Below are 17541 nucleotides of genomic sequence, written 5' to 3' on the forward strand. Positions count from 1 at the left end.
ATAATGTAAGAATGTAAAAAAATCAACCAATCAATCAAACAATAAATGAATAAATGAATAAATCAATCAATCAATCAAACTTTATTGAGTTATGAGGCCACCGGCCCATACACATATAAAGATTAATAATACAAAATATACATATGTGGATGCTACAAATCAGACATGGTTAACACATAATAGAAATATGTAAAACAAAATGACAACATTTATCATAGAAATAGTACAGGTACTTTAAAAATGTATCTGAAAACTATAGTCACCATAGCAACTAATAAATAATATATGATCTTGAATAAAAACACTGATTATGAAAACTATTAAATGATAATTACTTTAATTCTTGAAATTTTTATACTGTTTGATAAATTTGAAACGAGAGTAATAACTTACATCTTCATGGGAACCATCGTACGGGTTAAAGTGTTTAGGTTTTCTGTGAAAGGTTGGTTCCCGGTCCAGAGGTGGCAGGGTGGATGCTCGTTTCCTGCCATCTTCAGATGCCTGAAATTAGACAAAAATCAAGGTTATCATGTGCGATTATTCTTGAAACAATATTAGATAATAAAGATGGCAAAGATTAACTGAGAAAGATTACAGCAGGCCAAGATTAACCGAGAAAGATAATAGCAGGCCAAGATTAACTGAGAAAGATTGTAGCAGGCCAAGATTAACTGAAAAAGATTATAACAGGCCAAGATTAACTGAGAAAGATTGTAGCAGGCCAAGATTAACCGAGAAAGGTTATAGCAGGCCAAGATTAACTGCGAAATATTGAAGCAGACCAATATTAACTGCGAAATATTATAGCAGACCAAGATTAACCGAGAAAGATTGTAGCAGGCCAAGCAAGATTAACTGAAAAAGATTATAGCAGGCCAAGATTAACTGAGAAAGATTGTAGCAGGCCAAGATTAACCGAGAAAGATTATAGCAGGCCAATATTAACTAAGAAATATTATAGCAGACCAAGATTAACCGAGAAAGATTATAGCAGGCCAAGATTAACTAAAAATATTGAAGCAGACCAATATTAACTGAGAAATATTGAAGCAGACCAATATTATCTGTGAAATATTATAGCAGGCCAAGATTAACTGAGAAAGATTATAGCAGGCCAAGATTAACTAAGAAATATTGAAGCAGACCAATATTAACTGAGAAATATTATAGCAGGCCAAGATTAACCGAGAAAGATTATAGCAGGCCAAGATAAACTAAGAAATATTGAAGCAGACTAAGATTAACTGAGAAATATTATAGCAGGCCAAGATTAATCGAGAAAGATTGTAGCAGGCCAAGATTAACTGAGAAAGATTGTAGCAGGCCAAGATTAACCGAGAAAGATTATAGCAGGCCAATATTAACTAAGAAATATTAAAGCAGACCAATATTAACTGCGAAATATTATAGCAGACCAAGATTAACCGAGAAAGATTATAGCAGACCAAGATTAACTAAGAAATATTGAAGCAGACCAATATTTACTGAGAAATATTGAAGCAGACCAATATTATCTGTGAAATATTATAGCAGGCCAAGATTAACTGAGAAAGATTATAGCAGGCCAAGATTAACTAAGAAATATTGAAGCAGAACAATATTAACTGAGAAATATTATAGCAGGCCAAGATTAACCGAGAATGATTATAGCAGGCCAAGATTAACTAAGAAATATTGAAGCAGATCAATATTAACTGAGAAATATTATAGCAGGCCAAGATTAACCGAGAAAGATTATAGCAGGCCAAGATTAACTGAGAAAGATTATAGCAGGCCAATATTAACTGAGAAAGATTGTAGCAGGCCAAGATTAACCGAGAAAGATTTAAGCAGGCCAAGATTAACTGAGAAAGATTATAGCAGGCCAGATTAACTGAGAAAGATTGTAGCCGGCCAAGATTAACCGAGAAAGATTATAGCAGGCCAAGATTAACTGAGAAAGATTATAGCAGGCCAAGATTAACTGAGAAAGATTATAGCAGGCCAAGATTAACTGAGAAAGATTATAGCAGGCCAAGATTAACTGAGAAAGATTGTAGCAGGCCAAGATTAACCGAGAAAGATTATAGCAGGCCAAGATTAACTGAGAAAGATTATAGCAGGCCAAGATTAACCGAGAAAGATTATAGCAGGCCAAGATTAACTGAGAAAGATTATAGCAGGCCAAGATTAACTGAGAAAGATTGTAGCCGGCCAAGATTAACCGAGAAAGATTATAGCAGCCCAAGATTATTTAAGTTATATTGTAGCAGGCCAAGATTAACTGAGAAAGATTATCGCAGGCCAAGATTAACCGGGAAAGATTACAGCAGACTGAGATTAAGAAATTCCTTGCAGAATGGTGTCAATATCTGTGTAATTTCGCTCTTTCCACCCCTAAGCATAGGCGGTATGCTATTTTAAGAAGTAGATAAACTTAAGTTAAGGACATAATTATAATGTAACACTGTTTATATATGACGCCTAAGGAGAGAACTATTTCCAGAGCCCCCTAAACTAAAAGCGAAAAAAACGAAAAGCAACAGATTCAGTTTAATGGTATATTGACTCAAGGCACTATAAAATGTTTATATATGCCGCTTCCGCTTGTCATCTGTAGTATATCAACACACTCGTTAAATCTTTTAAAGTACATTTCTTTAGAAAAGATACATTAATGCTGTAATCTTGTCCTTTACAGATCTCTAGATTTTAAATCAATCAATTCAAGTATCTATATCCATTTTTATGATTCATATTTGAAGTTGATAGATTTAGGGTACTCAAAGTAAGAAAGTTATAATATATAGTTGAATGAATGGGTAAGAGATAAGACACGACTTATGCATGACTTCCATCAAAACTACCGCTGCTTTTAATATCTAATTTGTCATACATTTAACCCTTTCAATAGCTAGGAACGTTTTAAAACATAGTTTTTAGAGTATGTCAATTAATATAATGTATGAAACAGTGGGATGAGTTTATCGTAAACTCCGATATACAATAGCATGGGAAGACGTAAGACAACTAATGATAGCATGTCAGAAAAGTTTAGAGCATGTTTTTTTTTCTCTTTTTTTTTCTTTTTTTAGAAATACATGTGTATGTACATTTACATATTAGCTGATTTGATGGATTTTTAAAATGATACGCAATCGAAATTAAAACCCACCTTTTTATTTAAACATTTTGTATATCTTCTTCTATCTCAAGATCAGGTAAAAGGCTAAAGTAAGATGAACACATTATCTTTATATCTCTAAGTCGCTTCAAACTTAAAATTAGTGTTACCGATTAGCTGATAATAGCTGTATTCTTCTAATTAGAGAGTTCTAGCAAGACTCATATTAACTGACTGGTAATCGTTCAGTTCATGTGACCGGTAATCGTTCGGTTCATGTGACCGGTAATCGTTCGGTTCATGTGACCGGTAATCGTTCGGTTCATGTGACCGGTAATCGTTCGGTTCATGTGACCGGTAATCGTTTGGTTCATGTGACCGGTAATCGTTCGGTTCATTTGATCGGTTACCGTTCGGTTCTTCGGTAACCCACAAGGAGCAAAATTTGTTTTCCAAGTCTTTTTAGACGACATAATTGTTGTGATTAAGTGAATTAATACACCATGAAGTCGTGTCTATTCGGCACATTTCGCCACTTTCCGTGTTTTAAAAATATGGTCTAAGACATAGGCAATGTATTAAACGCTTTGAATAGAGAAAGATGTGATTCTTGCAGAATTTATTATTTACGGTCTATTAATAACTTAATCTATTATTTGGCAAGGCGCACCTATAGTTTGTTTAGTTTCTATAGATGCGTTTTATGAAAGCTTCAGTTTAAACACACTGTTAGCTGAATGTATTTATAAATCTCAGCTTTATAATTGTATTAATATTTGATTTTTAGACTATTTCAAACAGTATCCCATTACAAATAAATTTCACTTTGGTGACTCTCTTTTGAATCCGAAAATTCCGATAAACTATGTAAATATGATAAATAGAACATGTATAATTAAAATGTCGTTCACATTTGAAATGAATTAATAGTTTTTATTGATCGCTCTTTGATTGATCGTCGGAAAATTGCTATATACTTTTTTTTCTAATTTCTATATATTTATTCATAAATGGAAATCAAATTTGAAATGCATCGGCGAAACATTGATTACGTACCATCAAATGAAATGTATGGGAGCAGAAATTGATTTTTAACGTAAAAAAGTGTAATCTGTTCACAAAGATAAGTGCGCAATACGTAAACAGATTCGTGAAATCCGTGCAAAAAATAAGAACTGTAATTAACATTATTTATCAGTCAGAAAAGTGCAATTTTGAATTCAAAACTTATGAAAATGTTTTTGTATATATATATAAAGAAAAGTAGACAATAAGTTTTCAAAATGTTGTTTATCTTTTATATATGTGTATGAAAATTGAAAAAATAAATCTCACGTATTGAAAATTCTAAAATATCTCAAAAGGCCTAAACTCTTGTACTTTATGATCGATCAAGCAATGTTCAAGGGTTGTTTCCTTTTCGAAAATTTAATTAACGGTTAGACAAGTAGCGCGAATTAAGTAATCTACTTTTTGATTGAATTTTCGATAAATTTCAATTATCATAATAATAAGAAAATGAAAAGCCAGCTTGAACCTGTGATCGCACAGTTTATCTAATTAAAACTGATATGATGGCAGTCATGTGACAAGAAAAACTATTGAAATTTCTATATTGCGTTTATGGCATTCTGAAATATCATGCAATAATGAAAGAAACGTTTCCTATAAAAGTATGGTGAACAGAAACAAATAAAAATAATAACGATTACGAAAAAAAAAACACACTTTGTTATTTATTAACTACCGTTGAGTTATTTAAATATTTTCTTAAGGAGATTGAAGAAAATACAAGCAGGACATGGACACTCAATAACAGGAAGAAAAAATGTCAAGAATTGGAGGTTATTTTTCTCCTATATGCCTATGCCATTGGTCTTTAAAAATGGCTTTATTTAAAAAAAAAAAAAAAAAAAAGTTTAAAAAATGGAACTCAAATGTTTAACGGAATTCCATGAAATTTTGAATTGTATCCAAGAATAAACTGAAAAAAGTGTAACCCAACAGTAAATACTTGGTTTGTCAAATCTAAGTTCAAATTATCTGTCCTTGAAATGACCTGAATATCATATTCCAAGGGCAGATAACTTGAAAACGAGCTCGGTGACTCCCTCCCTCTCCCCTAATTATTTTTGCTTGAAATGTTTCTGTAATCAAATTAAATAAATACTATTATACAGTTTTCATTCTCTATGTAAACCTTTTTTGTAACTATAGCATATGCCTTAAAACGCATAAAATCATTCATAAAAGAAAACTCAACCATATGATATGATCATATTTTCCGCTAATTGTATTGAAATATTAATGCTATTTTCATGTTTAGTTTATCGAGATAATGGGGTCTATATTTCCTACATGTTACAAACATGTCACTCGAGTGTCGAAGATGACCCTCGTAACCCAAATTGTTCACTTCGATATAACAAATACAGATAGATCGAAACGTTTAGTATATACAAGTCAATGATAAATATTCAATTTCAAACAACCCTTTAAGATGACCTGAAAGATGTCTGATAAGCTATAACTTAAAATGTTGAAAATTTAAAATTTAAAACAAAACAATGTTGTGAAGTTAAACAAACATATATACAGTAGTCACTTTATGGCCTCATATACCGACACATATAGACAAACACACAGATACTTTTACAGGGGCACACATAGACACGCACACAGATACCTTAACCGATACACATAGACAAACACACAGAAAAATTTACGGACACACATAGACAAACACACAGTGACTTTTACGGACACACATGGACAAACACACACACATTTACGGACACACATAGACAAACACACAAACACTTTAACGGACACACATAGACAAACACACAAACAATTTAACGGACACACATAGACAAACACACAAACACTTTCACGGACACACATAGACAAACACACAAACACTTTAACGGACACACATAGACAAACACACAAACACTTTCACGGACACACATAGACAAACACACAAACACTTTCACGGACACACATAGACAAACACACAAACACTTTCACGGACACACATAGACAAACACACATACACTTTCACGGACACACATAGACAAACACACATACACTTTCACGGACACACATAGACAAACACACATACTTTTAACTGACACACATAGACAAACACACATACTTTTAACCGACACACATAGACAAACACACATACTTTTAACCGACACACATAGACAAACACACATACTTTTAACCGACACACATAGACAAACACACATACTTTTAACCGACACACATAGACAAACACACATACTTTTAACCGACACACATAGACAAACACACATACTTTTAACCGACACACATAGACAAACACACATACTTTTAACCGACACACAAAGACTATGTCACATACACATGTCTGTGTAAATAAAAATTTCTTTTGACTTGCAAACACATATACAAAATGTACATGTATATATATTAATAAAGATGATTGATTATTTGACAAACAAACACACATCACATTCATTCATACAGACAAACAGACAGACGCACGCACAATAAATCGTTTTATGATCGAATATATACGTGATAGTACAATCCTGCAAAATATCTTTTAAATGGATTGTTTTCAAAAAGTACAAACAAACTATTGGGTGCATTTTCTTATGCAAATTTTTGTTTTGACTTGTTTTAAATGGATTTACTTTTTATTACTTCAAATGACACTCAACCAATAGAAATAAGTTTTATTTGTTTAAATATTTATTACATTCAGATGTTTCAACATGAAAAACAGTTAGACTTTCTTTATTGATATTTCTAGTGATATTATTTAAAAAAAATGTTTGAAACAAATTCCCAGACGGCTACGTTTAACAGTTAAAAACGTACATTCCTGATCATGACTTTAACAAACATTTTCCTAAAGCGACTTCAAACTTGACAAGTCATATAAATAATAAATTCAACAATTGTAAAGAGTAAGGTTTCAGTGCCTAAGTCCACATTTTGAAAGTAGGACTGACATTTGAATGATTTTCTTCATTAGTTTGCGAAATAAAACCGTCGACGTCGATGATAGATGGTAATAAAAGCAGGACTGTATCCTCAATGAATTTAAGGATTTACGTGGTCTATTCAATCGCCATAAAAAGTCCATAATCTATCTTGATTTATAACCTTTAATTAGTTTGATCAAGTTGTCAAGGACCATCGAATAGTTTTACAATTTTAGCTAGAGTAAAAGTTTACCTACATTGATATACGACGATTTCACTTTTTTATATTATTTGAAATATTAAGATTTAACATTAGATATTTCAATTATTAAGTGTCAAGTACCATATTTTAACAAAAACGTAGATTTTGAACCTAGTTTAAGAATTGGAGGTGGTCACAGTGAAGTACATTTCTAACATTAATATTTTATGTTTATTCTAAAAAAACCTAAATGTTTAAGCACAATAATTGCTTATAGAAGTTTTATATTTGTTAAAGAGTTAAAATGTTTATCGTTTATACTTTCACATACAATTCTGCTCTATGAAATACAAAAGAAAAATAAGTTTTAAAAATAAAAACTACACATAAATCGTTACCTTCAGTAAAGTCAGAATCCGTGAATTTGTCTCCGAAAAATTATCTTTTTGTAAACGTTTTATTTTTTTCTTCCTAGCTTGTGCTTCCGGCACGGGTTTGAGCCTTACATGCCCTTTAAAAAGAGATCCCTGCACGTGTGAATGTACTGCAGGGATACCTAAATAAGTGTCTTTAGTCGGCATACTCATTGCCAATACCGACATGCTGTTTTACCATTCCTATAGCTTAAATGCAAATTTATTCCAACAAATAACACATATCCTCTGTTCAAATACAAGTCATTATTTAAAAAACAAAATTTAAATCACTCGACCTGTGAAGTTTTAATTTTTTCAATTTTAAAATTCACGACGCTCGGATTCCTTTCAACCAATTTTCTTTTTTATTTACATCAATTCCATGCTCATTTGATTATCAATTGAATAATTGTAGTATGAATGATCAGTTGCTACCAACACTGTTATGCTCTATCTGTCCACGCTTCACTTACAAGTCAAATATCATATAAAACACTTTAAACATGCCACTTGAAAACTCCTTAAAATATTATCTATCATATTTAAACTATTGTGCAACCCGTCGTTTTCCGCCAATGAAGACTTTTGACAATCTCTATTATCCAAAAATCAATCGAAATGAAATTTTGTCAATATTAATAAATTTTGTTTAAAAAAAAAGAAAATGCATCCAAACGCGTTTCTATTGCGTGTGAACATACACTTACGCTAACTCAATACCCAATAGCAACTGTTAATGCTCGAATGGTATGTCTAACTTTCACCTAGGACTAATAACTTAAACAAATAACTGGAATAATGAAAGCACTTTAATACTGATGTCTTATATAGTGGTTTAAGAGACAAGTGAACGTCACCTTTTAAACCTTCAACGTTTAACTTAAAGTCGCGAGTAACACTAAATAATAATAGAATTATTGATCAAATATTTATTATAGCGATGAATAAAATGTTCTCTTTAATATTTATAAGGATTGTAAACGGATTTCGAAACGGTATATGAATTGGGATGAAATGATTAAATTCAGTCATTTGTTCTGACAGAATAAGACCGCACATTTGATAGACGGAGATGTTTTCATATTAATATTGAATATAAATTCTGTAATTGAGACGCTAATGGGATGCTCTATGTATGGAATAGATTATTAACTTTTTCGCATGGTCTTTAAGCATGCAGCTAATGATCACAACATATAGAATGGACCGATGAATCAATGATTATAGGTGTTATAATTGTTGCTAGGTTACGACAATAAATTACTTGTGATCTTAACTTATTTAGTTAAAAAGCTGAAGAAATGTTTCGTGAAAGTCATAGATGGTTGTTACATGGTATGCATGGGCCTTCGAAAATAAGTAAGATAAGAATAAAAAGACGTAACCATCCGTTGCAACAACACTTAAACAATAAAAATAATGCATGTATAATATACCAAATATTTGAATGTGGACTTCTTAAACGTTAAACAAACGCCTTCAATTTATCAAGAAATTGAATTTTTCTCTAAAAAGGAAGTTTGCTGAATATTAAGATTCTGGACTGGGTATATGGCCAAGCGGCTCGGGTTATGTATACAAAAAACCGTTTATATAAGATCATATAACCTGTTCGACTTCCAGTGTAATTAGAATGCCATTGAAATTTAATATATCAGTCAAATATGGTAAAACAGAGGTTCTTTTCAGTAAAAAAAATCAATTTAATTGAGTGCTTGTTTAACAGAACGGAAAGCGTTCTTGTTTGCACAAGTTAAACCATAAAGCATAAAATGAAATGAAATGAAATGGGCTACAATAATCTACATAAACATTAACAAATATTATTTTTATACTTACAACAATATGAAATGTTAAAATACGTAAGCACTGTATTTGTATTTTTACTTTATGTAATCTCCTACCATATATAATAAGTGCCTATGAAAATGTATCTTAAGAAATGTATTTTCTTTTGGTCAAGAAATCAGTAACGAGCCATCTCGAATGTTTTTCTTTTCTTTTCATATTGAGAGTGCATGTATCTTTTAAATATATTGGCAGTGAAAATTTTTAATGTAAGCAATACATTTATTTACGACACAAACCAATGTCTTTTTCTATCACACCATTGCAATAAACCTTGCAATATCTTTCTCTAATTATTTTATATTGATAAAAATCTTTTTATGATTACAACAAACCGTCACAATGTCACACACACGACTCTTATAAAATAATTGTAATTGTTCTTTCATTAATCGTTTCTAAACATTCATCTTCATCTAATTTGTCTTGTCCATCGGGATTGATTCCATTTTTTTTTTCTGTGGTGAGAATTGAAAATCGGTGCTAGAGGGGCGTGAGAGATATTGCATTTTACACGATCTCTCATGAACTGATCTTGCACATTTCAACTATCTGGGGTAATTTTTTTCTTCTTGTTTTGACATAGCTCTTGAAGGATCTGCTATTCAAGAATATTACTTTTTTACTTATAATTGTTAAAGATTATTAATAATTTATAAGAAAATTACTTGTGTTGATTGTGTTAATATACCCCTGTTCTTTTTTAATATAAACTTATATAAGTCAAACTATCTAAGCTCTTTGTTTACTTTTGTGACATTACTACGCCCAAAAATAGTCCATAACAGATATCGCTTTATATGAAAAATATAACAGAAAATGATATAAGCCAACGAAATGTGATGTTGCGATGTGATGTGATATGTATAATCATGATATATAATGCAATATAACGCAACACAATTCAAAGCAATATAATAAGATCCCCGCATACTTTCAAATCTATCGATATCTTCAGGCAAGTAAAGTATGTACTGTAAAGGGAGCTAACCTGTACTTTCAATACATTATTTCTTGCAATGGTTGAGGTTAAGCGAAAGACAATTTTTAAAATTAATTTATTATAAATAAATGAATGAGTAGATCTTTCCTGTCTAAGTAGAACAAATAAACCATACACGTGACCTAGTTATCGCCACCTTTCCTATATAGATAGATTGAAAGATTTATTTCAGTATCATAGAACATACAATGGCAACAAGCGTGTTTGTGATCATAAAATATAAAATTATTAAATAAATTCAAGCATGGGTTTTAACAATGCCATGTAACGCAGTACCAAGTATAACACAACAAAGGGAATGAGCCCTTATGTCCAGTGGGGCCCTTGTTACAGACGGCGTGACATTGAGAGACACGTTCTATAGGATAACAAGCATATACTATAAAATATATCAAACGACTTAACGGTGAATTTATTATGGAACACCGCAACTATTTAAATGACCAGGCCTATAACTAGACAAAAAGTCACAGATAACAATTAAGAAGCACATACATTAACAATGATAATAATTAATGACGAGATTAAGAAAAAATATGCAAGTAAAAATAGTATCATAGGTTCGTGAAAAAATTATCAAGATTAGTGCACGGCGTAAAATATACTCATAATACTTAATTAAAATGATTAAAAAACTTGACTTAAAAATGCAACAATGGGAGACAAGCATTAATAATGGATAGTATCAAAGTCATTGTAGGACGAGTTCATACCGTATATTAATCGCATTAAAAGTAAGAGAATTTCCTGAACGAATAGTTATATTTTCATCTTATTTTTCCCTGGATTATTGTCAAGGATTTTTTTTCGAGCATATAATTTAACAGATTGCCAAAACATTATTGTCAATCCTACATCGGAAACATATTAAATGAGTTTTTGAAAGTGTATTCTACAACAAAAAAAAAATGTTTACCCGCACAGCAGAAAATGTAGTACAATGAAATTCAACATGGTTTGCAGAAATCAGATTGAGCCATCGCTGTTTCTCTGGGCCAGTGAGTTTCCCTAGAATACCACTTTTTATGTCCATTTTCCTCCAATCTTCCTTACCACTGGCACAATCTATATTTTCCATACACACCCTTCCAAATTGTATTTAGGTGTATTGTTATTGCTTTATTAAAACACAGTAAGGTTTATTCATGCATTTCAGTTATTATATCTCTTAAAACGGGTGGATCATTCTATCCATAACACTTTCAACTGAAGTAAGATAATAACAAAGTTCTTAAAACTTTTAACAAATTATTCATTGTTCATATGTAGAGTACTATTTACAGATTAAATAAATGTTGATGCATTTCATATGTGTGAAATACCATGCAAATGTAAATCCACTTGATAATATCACCTTCAAGTAGCCGATGAAACAATGTCGGTTTTGTTAATCTTATTTTTCTATCCAAAGTAAAGCGTTTTTTAAAGCAACGAAAACATTTGTTTGTTCAACTAATAAAACATACATTTTTGTACAGTAAATCATACTTTAATCGTCTCATTAAACAAAAGAGCAAAACTACCGCCATGACCATAGTTTTTGTCGCTACCATATGTTATTTAGAGGAGCCCAGAAAAAAATAAAAAAGAATATTGCTTTGACAATGGCAGTTGTCCTATACACGGTCATTGAATCAGAGACAATACCAAAAAATGTAAACGATATTTGTTTTTGTTCATACAACGTTTGTCCACCAAAGTTGTAGTCGAGTTAGAGTAATATTCCAGTAAAACAGTAACTCAAATGTAATATTAGTTATATTAATTCGGTATGTTATGCAAAAATGGAAAGAAAATCAAATATTCTATCTTTTTGTAGTCAATAGGAAGCAAATTTAAGTTTATTTTCATTTACCATTCCATTTTACACATGATTACACAGGTTGCAGCCATTAGAGAACATGTATAACGGCGTGCAGTCATGAAAAAAAAACATGTAATAAGATATTGACAGACGTTCTCGGCAGCCGACATCACTTATTCAAACGCTTATACGATCATTTACCAATATAAACATGTAACGTGATCTTGTTTGATTTACATTTAATTTTTATTGTTTCCAAGAATAAAATATAGAAACATGTCTTTTTTCAAGAATAATGCATATATTATCATGAGTTCTATTAACTGAAACATTAGTATATAATTAAATTTTTACACAGCAATTGCAAATACTACTACATGTAGTTCATTATTACTTGATAAACCATTCTGTATATCATACCTCAAACAAGTATCATCTATATATTTTGTTTGTAGCTTACAACTTTTCAAATTGAAATATACATGTACTCGTACAAAGAGCAAAAATGAAAGGCAAAAATATGCATTATTCATACTCGGTATAAAAAACTTTTTGTCATTCCATTTATAACGTCCAAAGCTTGCCGATTAGTGGCTGTTTAAAAGGTCATGAGAAGGTGACAACCTATTGGTGGTCGTCAGAATTAATTTATATGAGTCGATTTTAATAAGATTGTTCAAATAGTATTGCTGTACCTCGCACTGTAAATTAAAACCACAGTCTATCAATACTGCCATTATTCTTATAAATATACCTACATGAATTTTACCTAACTCAAATGAATGTTACGCAAAAAAAGACAACAATTATCTTTGACAAATGATTCATACAAAAGCGTATAGATACGGAGCAAAATGATAAAAATAAACTGGAAAAAGACAATACAAATACTATATACTTTTAATTTCTTACTATTTATTTTTAATTTGTTTCAATTCATAGCTACAAGGTATACAGGTTGTTCTAGACGTATCAATTAAACGTGAACGGTTTGATCCATAGATCTGTGTTTTCCTTGTTTTTGGAAAAAGACATCAGCCGTTCAAAAAGTTTCTCGATGTCTCTTTGGCAAGTCTTTTTAGTTGGACTAAAGTTATTCTAAACATGCAACTTAAAACAAAAAAAAAACCATAAAGTATAGACACAACATACTACCTTTAATGAGGAGAATGTAGTACAGTGAAAATGAACCGGTGACGAGGTGACCATGCTAAACCAATGTTGTTTCTCCTCGTTACTCAAATCAGTAAGAACACCTTTCTTAAATTCCATTCCAAATAAATCAAAAGTTAACTAATAAATTGAAATAGTGATTCTATATCCTTCTTTGGTATTTCTGGTGTTTTTTTATCTCGCTCATTTGTCAGTTAAAAACAACTTCCGTACATTCCATTCCGAATGAATCAAAGTTAACTAATTAATGTAATTAGATTATTTCTTATATCATTCAATACGGTTTCGGCTTTTACTCATTTCATTGAGAACACATTTTAAAAGTTAATGCAAAAGTTCATTAAAGAAGTCAGACATTCTCTTATCTATTAACAACACATTTTACAATGTCAAAAGTATCCAAAACTGCATTAAAATCAATAAACAATTAATCTTTTGTTTTTGCATTGCAATAAACAAAATTTATTACAATTTTAACCATAATTTGGTTGAGGCAACCATTATATCCTTTCTTGAATTATGATCTATTTTAATATCTATGTCAAAATTGACATGAGAAATATCATTCCCTACAAAACAAATCCTGCTGACATATTAATTTATTAGCCCTTGATCCTATTACAGTTATTTACAGATTAAATAAGAATGTTTAAATTATTATACGAGAGAACCCCCACGAAACTCACGAGTGTCCCTGCAGAGTATCTCTGTCACCAAATGCACAAAAAACAATGCAACCATGTTCAAATAAAATGGCATACAGAGAGAAATAAATAATAGTCAACGAGTTTGTTTTCATTTTTAAAATATCTGTTAAACATGTCTCCGTATCATATATTATTTTTTTTAATCAATAAGAATTGTTTGCGATGATATCACTGCTAAAACAACTTTTATGTCCATTTCATCTTTTATTTACAAATTGAATTAAATAAATAGATCAGGCTCCGTAATTGATTGAATAACAATGCCAATTCCAATCACAAGTAGTGTACTGTGAGCACTGTAATAGATTGTTAATCCATATCATATTTTAAGTATTAACGTTTTCAGTTTTTCCTCTTTGAAACACTTTAAAAAATCACATGATAAACGGCTGCTTGGTCAATAAAACTTACCATTTCAACCTTTGAGAGAATTCAATACTGCGATAAAATTATTACAGATGAGTTATTTTGCTATTGAACAGTTTAAAAAGGATTCCTGATGGGTAGAATGGAGCTTTAGTTTGTTTGTTGCTTATACGACATTTGTATCAGTACATTCCCTATTTCCTACCACTACATAAAAGGACTAGTCAATAACGGATAAATCAGTATAGAAGTTAGTTGTACTCTCTCGGTGAAAGTATGACACAAAGTACGTTTTATAAAGACTCGTCTACCCGGTGCTAGAGGGTAAACGACCTGTGTGTTCAATGTATTTAAAATGAAACCGAAATTCATACTTATCTTTATTTCATTTTTGCCTATATCGAACGATGTATATGTTGCCTTGAATTAACGCTTTCTTTCTTTTTCATTATTTGGAACCAAAATTCATCCTTTATAGGGTAAATTTATATAACGGAGTTTATGAAACATTTTTTTTTAAATGCAAGATTTACATTATCATTACAACAATATAAAAAAAACAGCATTAATTATTAACAAATTAATTATTAACAAAACTATAATAGAACGTTCGTTATTCCTGGTTGCTGGTGATCAGTTTCTGTTTGATTGATAGAAATATCAGGAAAAGTTATTCATGTAATAATGGTCATATGATATTTAAAAAGGAAACATGGAAACATGTTTGTTTTAACAAACAGATACAATTATTATTTATGATGTAATATAAAGTCTAGAATGTCGATATTTATATAAAGTTGGTCATAAATAGTCTCACACTACAATATTTCATGTAATTTATGATGTGCAAGTTTATATGTTTTATCTATAAACATGAAATTAAAAGGCAGAAACCATTCATAAAATAATGACAAATTGAATTACAGTGTTTTCTGTTAGGGAAAATCACTTAATGATTCAAGAAACTTGTCACAATTGAATTGATTAATTGTCCGCAAAACGATTTTCTGAATTCTAATAGTTGCTTTTAAATGTAATTTTCGTGACATGATTTTTAAATAAGGTGTTAAAATATAGACCCCGAAAAATTAATAACAAATTCATCAATTAATGAATTTTATCGCAGTTGCTCTACTTCCAAACTACTGTGGGCGACAAAACATGTCCCTTTTTTCACTTAATATCTGACCGTTGTGAATGTTACAGAACAATAACATGTCATTTTCTTTTTATTATTAATATATTTCATATCTTAGAAAAAATTATGAAAGGTGAACAAAACAGGTTGATTATAATCCGGAAATAGAGTAAGCTGAAACTAATAACAATACTTCAAGAGAGCACCGTGTGGAACTGTCATGCATTTTACAATTCACCATCCTCCTCTGACTTTTCGTCTTTGGTGCATATTTCTTTTCATTAGGTACAAATGTTTGAAGTCTGAGCAGATCATCTAATTGAGCAATTCGTCAATAAAACAATACATAAAGCAATCTTCTCACAGTTGGTGTAGAATAAAACAAATGTATTCTGTATTTTCATTTACAAATCGTTAATATTTTACTAAGCTATATTGGTAGCACTTGTCAAATCATCTTTACAATATGATATCTGTAAAACGATAGCGTGTTATAGCGGAAATAAGAACAAAGCTACATAACAAAAGCTATGGAAATTAACACTTCATAAGCTACACAAATAAAATGAATCTTTTACTATACATAACCGACCTGTCCCGAACTTTTTTTAGAAAACAAAAGAAGTGGAATTCACTTTCTGTAATGTTAACCCAGCTTTCTTCATATTGCATTATGTAAATTACTGTCAAAGTGTTCGTTAGAGAAAAATTATTGAAAACACAATGTAAGAACATCTACAAAACATAACATTCATGGGGAAAAGTTTTACAGGAAAGTCTTGTTTCGTTTCACTTTATCAGGTGCGTGCGAGCGTGCGTGCGCGCGCGTGTGTGTATGTGTGTGTGTGCGTGCGTGTGTGCGTGTGTGCGTGCGTGTTTGTGTGTGAACATTTTCATAATTCATGCATGTATAAAAATTGATACGATGTCCAATGGAAAACTCAATAGAAAGACTAATGAAATTGATTTAACAACTTTAAAGCAATGTATATCAGACATTTCAATACAATTAGACTGTAACTTATGGTCTTCATCAAAGTTAACTTATATATGTGTCACAGTTTTTAAACGTTACAACTGAACATCTCGTAAAGGGATTTGAATCGGAATATTAATTTCATTCAGATATAAATGACATATATTCTATTATGCACTGATTCGATGTTTTCAAATGGTTTGTGAAACATTGATATTTGCCAATGATGTCAATATCTAAGAGAATTAAGTCTCTAAATAGAATTCATTCAAACGTCATATATTTTATATTATAAGTAAGTAAGTAAGTAAGTAAATTATTTATTATTGTGACATGTGCATAGTCAAATACAAATAACAATCGTATATGTGTACAATTATAGCACCCGGCCCAATGGGCCTATAAGTCACCAATGTAATGATTTCATAATGCATCACATAAAACATAGAATGTAGAAATCATGGTATAAACAAATATAAAGTGTAACCTGATTCTGGTTAATGCTTACAAACAATATTTCAAGGGCTACAAACGTTAACGCTCTATAACTTATTTTTTTTTCCATTTATTATTATCATTGTCATTATTTTTGGATACCACAGTCTTTTGTTTTGTTATGAATAAATTCGGTTTCGCCTACACATATAGGCAGCAACAATATATTTAGACATTTTACGAGGATATTTTGTCATTAAGTGTTTGAGTTTGTGTTCGTCACTAGGTTTACAAATGAAATGTCTGTTAATAAGTTGTCAAATACAGTATTTCTAACATTTGAATATAAACTGCATTCTAGTAAGAAATGTGTCTCTGTTTCTATGGCTC

The 17541-nt window shown here is 30.7% G+C and overlaps 1 protein-coding gene across 3 annotated transcripts in view; it reads right to left on the reverse strand.

Moving 5' to 3' along the window:
- LOC132758201 (uncharacterized) overlaps positions 1 to 17541 on the reverse strand; it is a 38396-nt gene that overhangs the window by 13440 nt on the left and 7415 nt on the right. Inside the window, exons 1-2 of one of the 3 annotated variants that reach the window (XM_060749757.1) lie at positions 13512 to 13643; positions 394 to 504 (exon numbers count right to left, since the gene is read on the reverse strand). In XM_060749757.1, the coding sequence (XP_060605740.1) occupies positions 394 to 504; positions 13512 to 13628 (228 nt within the window). In that variant the 5' untranslated portion in view covers positions 13629 to 13643. Of the gene's footprint in view, positions 1 to 393; positions 505 to 7683; positions 8457 to 13511; positions 13644 to 17541 lie in introns of those variants that run through there. The other 2 variants (XM_060749755.1, XM_060749756.1) reach the window with 2 other exon arrangements.

The sequence above is a fragment of the Ruditapes philippinarum genome, unplaced genomic scaffold (genome assembly GCF_026571515.1).
Source record: "Ruditapes philippinarum isolate M1 unplaced genomic scaffold, ASM2657151v2 ctg2490_1_1_1_1, whole genome shotgun sequence".
Taxonomy (NCBI): Eukaryota; Metazoa; Mollusca; class Bivalvia; order Venerida; family Veneridae; genus Ruditapes; species Ruditapes philippinarum.